General features: G+C 55.4%; 1 protein-coding gene across 1 annotated transcript in view; it reads right to left on the reverse strand.

The window, feature by feature from the left end:
• Positions 1-3,585: 3,585 nt before the first annotated feature.
• Positions 3,586-10,034, reverse strand: part of HAND1 (heart and neural crest derivatives expressed 1) — a 6,795-nt gene continuing 346 nt past the window's right edge. The window contains exons 2-3 of the mRNA XM_044450945.1: positions 9,679-9,988; positions 3,586-3,756 (exon numbers count right to left, since the gene is read on the reverse strand). Of these exons, the coding sequence (XP_044306880.1) occupies positions 3,658-3,756; positions 9,679-9,988 (409 nt within the window). The 3' untranslated portion in view covers positions 3,586-3,657. The remainder of the gene's footprint in view (positions 3,757-9,678; positions 9,989-10,034) is intronic.

Consider the following 10,034-nt stretch of genomic DNA (forward strand, 5'->3'; position numbering starts at 1 on the left):
CTAAAACAGCCCAGGGTTCAAGCCCCCAGTTGGCCATGACGCTCACTGGGTCAGTCACTGACATTCGGCCTGACCTACCTCGCAGGCTTACTGTGAAGAAGCCCCTGAGCAGAGGATCCTGCTTGTGGACTCAGGCTCAGGCTCCTTGGCAGGAAAGACAGGATATAAACGTAACCCATGGAAGTAAAACAATATTGCATCTCCCAGTGAAGCTCATGCGCTATTTCAAGTCAGATCTCAAAATATTGTTTCTCTGAATGGAGCACAACAACCTTCCACCTGCATCCCTTCCAACTTAGCAATTATATCCACATTTACATATACAGATATAAATCAGTGCAGGCAGATTTATGTCATCTGGAGCTGGGGCCTATGTTTCAAATGCCTGACCACAACTCTCCAGGCAATCTGACTGAACTGGGCAGAGGAACCAGATCCTGCCTTTGACCTAATAAAATCAATAGGGCTCAAGTTGATCCTGATTAGCTTAATTCCCAGTTAATTTAGCTACATATTACATTTTTATAATGCCCAACAGGCAAAGCTTATTTCAGTGACTTGTGGGATTCCAGTGGAAAAGTGGAATGCATTTTGAAATGTCTGTCACTGAAAGCACATTGAAGTCCTGCTGATTTCAATGAGATATATGCACATGCTCCTCTCCCATTGAAATCAATAGGTCAACATGTTTAACTTTGGCAGAGTCCTGCCCCAGTGCCTACATGAATACACATTCGGTTGATTTCAATAGAAAGTACTTCCAAATAAAGGTGCTTCAGTTCAAAGCAAAGCCTTCTTCAACCCGCATACTAATACTTCATAGGGTTGTGTAGCAGGTTCTGTGTGCGAAGTGTCTGTCCGCCTGCCTGCTTGCTCCTAAGAAAGGAGAAGAAAAACACAGCTGGGTCTGCAAACGCTCAAGCAACTGTAAACATTTTTCTCTGTAGTACTAAATCACACATGTTTAGGACACAGCACCCAGCAATATCCATAAATATGGAGGGTTGTCAATTTAATGTGTATTTAAATTTAATTGGTGTTATTTATATGCATGTGTAAATGTGATGGACAGTATATTTATTTAAATTTATATCCTGTGATATATGTCATAGGCCCAGGGTGGTTTACAGTAGTGTAAAAGATGTGGGTGAGTCACTTAGGGCAAGGATGCCAGAAGGTCCAGCTGGTGGTTTGTGGTAGGTTGCCTCCCAAATCGTTTAACAATGGCAGCAAAAAAACCAAACAAACGTATTTCTCCACCAAAATTAGGCTGCTTGGAGAAACCAGGAGTGGACTACTGTGAGAAGAGACAGTGATCCCGGTTCAGTTTTGGTACTGAAAATAAATAACTAGGCCTAGAACATGTCCAGAGGAACCCTTGCTTTTTAATTCTTCAGTGCATGTCTCTATGACTCTTTCAGCTAAGCTCTATTTTATGGGTTTGTTGTAAAATAATAACAATAACCCAAAAAATCTAACAAAATCTATTTTGAAAAAGTGTATCTGACAAGCTTGAAGACTTTTGGTCCTCCTGACCAAAGAAGGAAATGTGTTGGCTCATTTTTCTACTGTGAACTTTAAAGTTCGCTTCTTGAAAACAGTTGGGCACTTTAACCTTGGCTGGATGGTATCTTGGCTGATTTTCCTGTGCTTGGATTTAAGCAGCCTCCATTCTTGTACCTCTCAGAATTCCTTGCTTTCTCTCCACATCAGCACAACAGAGAAACATGTTCACTCCAGTCCCTAGACAAGGCTTCTTCTGACCCGGGAAGAGAGGGAGTAGGGGAGGTTAAGGAAAGGTAATGTTCATAAAGCTTTTATTATTATTATTTTTAAAATCCGCATAAATACTTGGCTTGGCAAACCTGTTCTCTTAGCAAGTGGTCATACAGATTTGAGGTAGAAAACCCAGTACAGGAAATGTATCAAATGCATCCATTTAGGTAGTTTAAATACATCGAAAATAAAAAATAAAATAAAACCGACGACATCAGAAGCTGAAAGGTGGCGGGCGGAGACGTGGGTACAGGGAGAAGCCCCGGGCGAGTTCTGCTTATTTACACCCCACTGGAACACGAGGCTCAATCCAGCCAAAATGGAGCGGGCTGAGATCCCTCCGCGTGCTCAGCCTTCCAGCGAAGCCTTCTTGAAGGTGCTTGCCTGGGGCTGGATCCAGCCCAGAGGAAGTGCAGGCGGCAGCTCCCCGCGACCGCGGCCGAGCGGGCGCAAAGGCCCCCCTTCGCGTCCCGCGTCGCAGGCTCTCGAGTGCATTCTCGGCCCGCCGCTCACGGCCAGCCCCGAGCCCCGGATCGGTGCCTGTGCAGGGCCGCATTCTGCACCCGCCGGTGCGAAATGCAGCCGCTGCGGACCCTGGGGACGCCGGAGTAGCAGGGCTCTCTTCGAGGTCACTTCTGAAAGTGGGGGCGGGACAGGAGGGGTGTAAAGCAGAGGGAGATGTGAACCGCGGCGCGGGGGGCTCGAAGCCGGGGGCGCAGCAGCAGCCGACCGCGCCTCCCCTGCTTCGGCAGCCCGGCCTCTCCCCGCTTGGGGGCTGGGCCGGAGATGATCTGGCCAGCCGGAGCACCACGGCAAGTGGGCCTGCTTCGCAGTGAGCAGCCTGAGGGCCGCATGGCCAGGACCGGTGAAATCCCAGGAGTGGATGCAGCGCAAGCGAAGGCTTCTCCGTCCAACTGCGCTCTCGTGGGGTGGAGCTGAGCACTCGCCGATTTGACCCACTGAAGCCAATGGAGGGAAGGACGGGCCTCGATCACACTCGGAGGTGGGCTTTTAGACCTAAGGCTGCAATCCTTGGTGTCCTTACCTGGAAGTAAACCCCATTCGACTCAAAGGGACTTATTTCTGAGTAGACACATGGAGGATTCCCATGGCCCTCCCTGAAGCTTGCTTCCGAGTAAACGTAGCGAGGCTCGCAGCTGCAAACGCAGGCAAGCCCCTCGGCACCTCTCCCTCGGCACCGTGGGGCCAGGCCCGCTATAGATTTTAAGCAGGAGTCCTTCCTCAGCCCGGCGCGCTCGCAGCTCTCGGACCAGGGCAGGCCCGGAAAGGACTTGCATGAAACACAGCCGCGCGACTTCGTCAGTGGAAGCCTCGAAGCCCAGCGCCGGGGAACTTTAGGTGGAAGCGAACTCTCTCTCTCTCTCTGGCACACCCGCCCCCCCAGAGGAACGCGCTGCAGTGGTATCTGCTCGGGCTCAGGCCTTGTGCGCTCCTTTCGAGCGATCCTCACCGTGCGCGAGGCGAGCTTGCCGTGCCGCCGCGCACCATTCTGCTCCCCGCGCAAGGCGGCGTCGCCCGCGGTCCTCTCCTTCCTGCAGGCCGCCGATCAGGCGCGCCGGGCCGAGGCGGGGGAAGAGAGGGCCTCGCCGCCGCCTTCTGCGTGGCCAGGCGTGCCGGGCCCTCCAGGCCAGATCCCGCCGCGGCAGTCCCCACATTGCACAGGCTCCCCCGGGGGGGCGGCTGGCCGCGGCTCCGCGGAGGAAGGCGAATCGGCAGGCGGGAAACGAGCAGGCGCGGAGCAACATCTCTGTGGGGGGAATCGGGGTGGTTTTGGGGGGGGGAGTCGGGAAGAAGGCCCCCGCCGCCGCCTCTGCCCGGAAGACATTTGGGGTTCGTGCTCTCGGCTTAAAACTCCGGGTTTCATTGATTTAATTCCAGCGCCCAGACCTGCTGAGGCCAACCAGTCCTGCCTTTAAGCCGTTTCTCTCCGTGGCCTAAAGAGGGAGAATAAACCTCGGGCTGCTGCAGAAGAGAAAGGAAAGGAAAAGGGTGGGGGGAAGGAGAGAGAGACAGAAACCAGGAGGGAAGCAATAATTAAAATTCAATCAATCAATGACAGCGCAGTCCTATACAAATCTACTCAAATGTGACCCCCGAGTTATTCCCAGGTGAGCGCGCTGCGAACTCGGACTGCAGCTTGACAAACGGGGGCAGAGCAGACTCACTTGCCCTCGCAGCGAGGCCATGTCGAGCACTCCTTTTTACTCTGGGGTAAGTGCAGGGGCTCACATCGGATTGGGACCCTAGCATGCCTTTAAGATTTGGCTCAGTACCGGCTGCACCGACTCTGGAGTAAAATTAAGAAGGCATAACAGAGCCAAACATTAAAAGGTCTGTGTTGACTCACTCACGGACATACCATGATAAAGTCATACTTTTTGTTACGGTTGCTTTGTTTTCGTGTATTATATTCTCATAGTCATTAGTTGGTGACTACAGCACAACATAAAGGGAATAAATGAATTAACACCAGTGGAATAAATGGAAGGAGGCTGACGGTCCATAGAAGCCCCATTTATTTCAATGGGACTCGCTTCCCCGAAATTGTGTACCCCCTTGCAGCCTGAGGCACCTGCCTAACTAGCCGACTGTTATCCATGGGGCTTTCGGAAAAGCTTCTAGTTAGCTAAATCGCCTAATAACAATAAACACCGATACAAAGGAAACGCGTGGCCACCTGCAAGGATAGAGCGCCCTGCAAGAGATGCGCCAAGAATGCTTGTTTGGGGCACGACTACCACTGTTTGTAAATTTCAGCAGGAAAGTTGTAAATAAGAACCCAGCTTTGTGCCTCTAATTATGAGTATTAGAAGATCGGGCGGAAGGCAATAAATTTTTGGACTGTTACTTGCAGCCCTTTTATAAATATCGAAGGCCGTGTTTTGGTAAATACAACTGAGCCCGCTACTAAATTACACTCGTTATGAGCCTTTAATTGCCAGGGCGATTCCATTAAAAGTTTCAGCAACAGGGCTGAATAAATAATACACGGTTTATACAGGCGCTTGAAAAATATAAACTCATAACTTCACAGAAGCTAATTTGTTTTACTTTCCTCCCCCAGCCCTTGGGGATTATTTTTTAAGCTGGGCCATTTATTATTATTTTAAATCCGCCTTCTCCACTCTCTAGGAGAGCTAATTTCAGCAGTGAACCCCAAGCGAAGAAATCAAGGTAGAAACTATCTGTTTTTTTCTTTTTTAATAAGTATTTTGTTTTAGTTCTCCCCCATTTAGCAGACTAGAGTACGGGGAGAGACTCCTCATCAAGGCGGGTTCGCAGGACTGGGATGAAACGGACGCGAGGACGGCCTTTTCGATCATCATAAAACGAGAAGGAAGGGCTTCAGAAAACCACGGGCCGAAAGGGGCTGGTTGTTACCTCGCAGGAATATCTGCCGGAGGCGGTCCCTGAGACCCCGAGCAGCGGTGCCTGCTATTGCGCTCAGCGTCCACATCCTAAAAGGATCCTAAAGCGGGGGGGGGGGTGGCGACGATGGTCAGGCTCAGCGCCCCCTAACTCGAATGTCTCAGCCCCAACGAGGTTGCAGGAGGAGAACGAATGGGGCGCTGCACACGCGCTCCTGAGGACGGCAGCGCACGGGCATCAGGGAACGCGCCGGTTCCGCCGACGCCCCGCGCCAGCTTCGCTCCGCGGCCGCGCGGAGGGGCCGGGCGCTGCCAAAGATCCGCACCGGGGGCAGGAACGCGCAGCCCCGCTGACCCGGGAAGGGGGGCTTGTTCCTCTGGGGGAGAGATCTGGAGGCCAGCTTGGGGCGAGGGGTGACCAGCACAGCGGAAAGCCTTCTGCCGCTTGTTTCGCTGCCAGTGGGCCCAAGACTCTTCTCCCCCACTCTCAGAGATGGATTGGATCCCGGTACAGTCTTGCTCAGAGTAGACCCACTGAAATGAATGGACCGCAGAGGAGGCCGTGCGCTTTCAGCCGACTCGCGCCCGCGTGTTGCCTGCGAAGGCGATTTCTCCCTGCCTGGAGAGAATCTCTCAAAATAACGGCAGCCAAGAACTGTGAAGAAGTAGGATTAAAAAAAGAAAAAATAATACATTGGGCAGAAATTTGGCCTTGGGAAAGGCGAAGCCGCCAGGCTGTGTCTTCACGCCCCTCCGTATCTTTCTCCATATTTTCTAAGTGAGTTTGACGCCTGCATGAATTTGGAAAACCTGCGCTACCTTCACGAAGCCGAGCCGGAGGGCGCAGCCGCGAGGGAGAGGGCGCTTTTCTGCAGTAAAGTCCCGGGGTACTTTCACACCCCCCCTCGGGGTATGCGCCCCCGCCTCCGCCAGGCCTGCTCCACACGCGGGCGAGCGGCTGCGGGGCCTTGTCCTTCCGGGGAGCGAAGCGGGAGCGCAGGGCCCCGCAGAAGAGCCCGCCTCGGCCGGAGAGCGGGCTGTGTACGAGGCTCGCGTGAAATCTTCGCTCCACCGCTACCTCCAGCAACGGCGGCTCATCTGACAGGCTGCGTTTCCTCTCCCTTCCAGCAGTGTGTGGGGCAGAAAAAGTCCTCCCCGCTACCAGTGGGGAGCGAGAAGCCGTGCGTTTCATTCTGGCCACCTTTATAAAGGCGGCTGGGGCCGTTATTGCAGCCCGATCGATGCCTCCTTCACTCGGAAGCCAATGCCACGGGGTTCAGCTGCACTTACTCGCAAGTAAGCGTCGCAGCATTTAACGTGACTATAATGACGGCCTCTGGGCAGCTCCTGGGAAATGGGGCATTTCTTCTGCAGAAGGTTTGAATCGCTGCGCTTTATCGTTTGTCAAAACGCTGCCCTTCGGAGTGCTCGCCTGAAAGGGTCCAGCAAGCCAGGCAGGCCTTCTTTCAGAGCAGCGCTTCACATTCCCCCCCCCCCACCGCTCAAGACTCTGTTGGGGAGGGTCCCCTCAGTTCAATTCCAGCCGCACAGTTACACACACAGTTTGCTATAGTTCCGCCTTCAAGCCCCCTCCGCAGCTTGCCAGTGCTCTCCTCCTGTAAGTGGGCACCCTCTTGGCTACCAAAGGAGCCACACTCGGCAGATTAATGCTCTAGCGAAATATACACAACAGAACACGCCGTCCCGCCACCGCCCCTGGACGCTCCATTCGCCACAAGGGGCGGCTCTCCTCTGAGGCAGCAGAAAGCACGGAGCAAGAGGCTCTTTGCAGCAGACAGGCCTGTGCTAAACACGCGCGCCCGTCGCCGGAAGGGCTTCCTCTGAGCCCCGAGAAGCGCCCTGCTGCACCGCGAGCAGGACTGCGCGCGATCTCGGCGCTGGCGCCCCGCTCGGCGCTGCGAGCAGCCCTCCCTCCTCCGAGGGGCCGCGCCTGCTCCTTTTCAGGGCGCAAAATCAGCCGGCGGCGCCAAGCGAGCCGGCGCCGGGACAGCGAGTTCCGAGCCGCAGGCGCGGCGCAACCCCGGGGCCGTTCGCGTGGAAGGATAGGCGCAGGTCTTGCGCGCGGCAGCCTGCAGGGCAGCGGCAAGGCCTCTCAGCCTGGCGGGCCTTCTCCCCTCCAGCGCCTCCTTGTCCGGAAGAAAGCCCTCAGGCCGACCGAACAGGGGCTAAACCTGGTCGGAACACGTTTACTCAGAGGCAAACCCCGCGGGGTTCTCCTGTCAACAGAGCCTTCAAGACGGGAGCCTCGGGCTACGCTTCTCGAGTTGCACCATCGGTGTCTCGGGTGGGCGAGAGAAAAACAGGTCGGGAGTGGGGCGGAAAGGCCTGGGCTTGGATCATGGATGGCCTGCTGCGGGATGCAGGAGTATTTTCGGTAGTGTTATTTGTGGACATGAAATAAATACTTCAGGAAGGACCTCTATATGAGGGGCATGAAAGATGGTCCACCTCCCACAAGCTACTCCCTACTGGGGAACTCGGGATTAGGCCTAACAAAATGAGGCTTTCCACCACATAAGCGTGGCTGGCAGCAGGCATGAGGCCAGGGCAGCTTTCCCGGGGATGGGGGCAGAGGTGGGGCAGTGGGTGGGGAGCTGATGGCCGGCTGGAAGAATCCGCCCACGTCACAGCAATGTTCCGTGCCACACGCACCTCCAGGCCTCCTGCTCCTCACTGCTCAAGACCATTTTCCTCAGAAGGCAAGAGAGCGCACAGAGCAGTCCCGGGCACACTTCCGCGCAGTGCGTCCAGGCAAATGCAGCTACCTGGAAGGATTCAGCCTATGGAGCAAGGAGGGAATCTGCCGAACAGCCATCCAAGACTGCGGGGGTCCCCCCCCCCCGCCCAGTTGCAAGCGTCGCCCCCATGGAGGCTAATGGTTCAGGAAACACTGCTCGGGGAGGTGGGGAGTCACACGACACGGCTAACGCAGCATTTCATTTTAGGGCAGCATTTCATTTTAGGGCATCGTCTTATGCATCCTTCAAAGGAAAAAGCTCGGCAATGCCTAACACAGGCCCACCCACCCAAGCTTCATCTCAGCCCATCGGCCAGTTCAAGTACTACTTTGGATGCCTTTAATGGAGACCACGGGCTTTATCTCCAATTAAATGTGCCCACCATCCTAAGCACATTCCACAGGAGTTAGTCACTGATGCCCTGCTCCAGTGCAACATCTTTAAAAAAGTGTGTGTGTTGCTACAGACTTAAACCGCCTGCAGAACTCAAGTTGTACAGAATCATAGAGTGGTAGAGCTGGAAGGCTCCAGAAGGCCATTGGGTCCAAAGCCCAGGACTCCAGGTTAAACCGTCCTTCTCAGATGGCTGTCCAGATGCTTGTCCACTTGCATCTATACATGAGGCTAGATCCAGATTTAGGGTGCAGTCCCATGATTGTTTTGAGAGAGGGGGAAAAAATCCTACATTTCCCAACATGCTCTAGTCATGACTGGCTGGAGCACGCTGGGAATTGTAGGTCTTTTTTCTCTCTGAACCTGCCCAAGACTGAGTCTCAAAGCATAGACCCATTGGAATCAATTGACCTTGAGTTAGTCACGATTCCACGAATTTAAATAGCAGCTAAGTATTCCTACTTTAAGTGCACCTCATGAGGTCCCAGCCTAGGCAGTGTAAGTCCTTCGATAGACCCTACCCACCGGAACGCCAGGGTTTCCCTGCAAGTCAAACTCACAGAAAGTACTGCCGAGATAGCAAAATAATAGCGGAGGCCACCAAAGTCAAGTTGTGCTTACTTTCGAGTAATGCACGTGGACGGACGGACGGACGGGGCACTGAGTTCTCGAGATACAGCTGTGAATTCTGTAGCAAGATGGATCAGTCTACCTCGCCCGCACCCCTGCACCGCCTGCTGTTTCCCACCGAGGTGCGTATCCTCTGGGCTGCACCAGTTCAGCCTGAAGAAGGAGGCGTGCGGGATTAACTCCAGTCACAACGCATTCCGTTCGCACAGATTGGATCCGAATTAAACACGTTTAGTCCCACTGAACGCAACTGAACTCCTTTTAGTTAGTCAAAGCACCGCTTGGTCTGGCTCTAATCTGACAATGCCCTGGGAACACGTTTGTGCGGGGAGGGCGCGGTTGCCGTTTATGGCGATCCAGTGAATCGAAGGAGCCGCCACGCGACTGTGGAAACAGTGGCCCTGAGCATGTGCAAAATCCAGTCCTTCCTGCTATACATGCCTTGGGTGGAGCGGGGGGGGGGTCACTATTCTCCCCCAGCCCACTCCACGTGCTGTTTCCGAGAGCGCACGGCCACTTCGCTCGCCTCTTAGGGACCGGTCAGCTGAGCTTTGGGCTCGGCAGTCCAGGCGGGAGCGGGCAGGACACACCGCTGCCGCCCTCCACCAGCAAGCCCCGACCCAGCCCCGGGCGCTCGGACCTGGGCCCCGTCCAGGCGCGGGCGCCGCGCACGCATCGCCGCCCGTCCCCGTCCCCGGGCGCGCCCGGCCCGGCGCGGCGCCCGACCTTACCGGCTGCTGCTCGCGCTTCCTCTTGGCGTCGCGGGGCTCGGCCTTCTTGAGCTCGGCCTTGAAGCCCTCGGCAGCGGGGCCGTCCTTGGCGAGCACCTCCATGAGGTAGGCGATGTAGCTGGTGGCCAGGCGCAGCGTCTTGATCTTGGAAAGCTTCGTGTCGGCCGGCACGTTGGGGATGCACTCGCGCAGCTCGGCGAAGGCGCTGTTCAGGCTCTCGGTGCGGCGGCGCTCCTTGCGCGGAGCCCCCGGCGCCGCCGCCGCCGCCGCCCGCCGCCGCCCCGCCAGCCGCCCGCCCAGCTCCGACGGGCTCCCGCCGTACGAGGAGGCGGGCGAAGCCGACGAGCCCAGCCCGG

This window comes from Varanus komodoensis, unplaced genomic scaffold, assembly GCF_004798865.1.
Source record: "Varanus komodoensis strain SLA01 unplaced genomic scaffold, ASM479886v1 scaffold6_1, whole genome shotgun sequence".
Classification (NCBI taxonomy): Eukaryota; Metazoa; Chordata; class Lepidosauria; order Squamata; family Varanidae; genus Varanus; species Varanus komodoensis.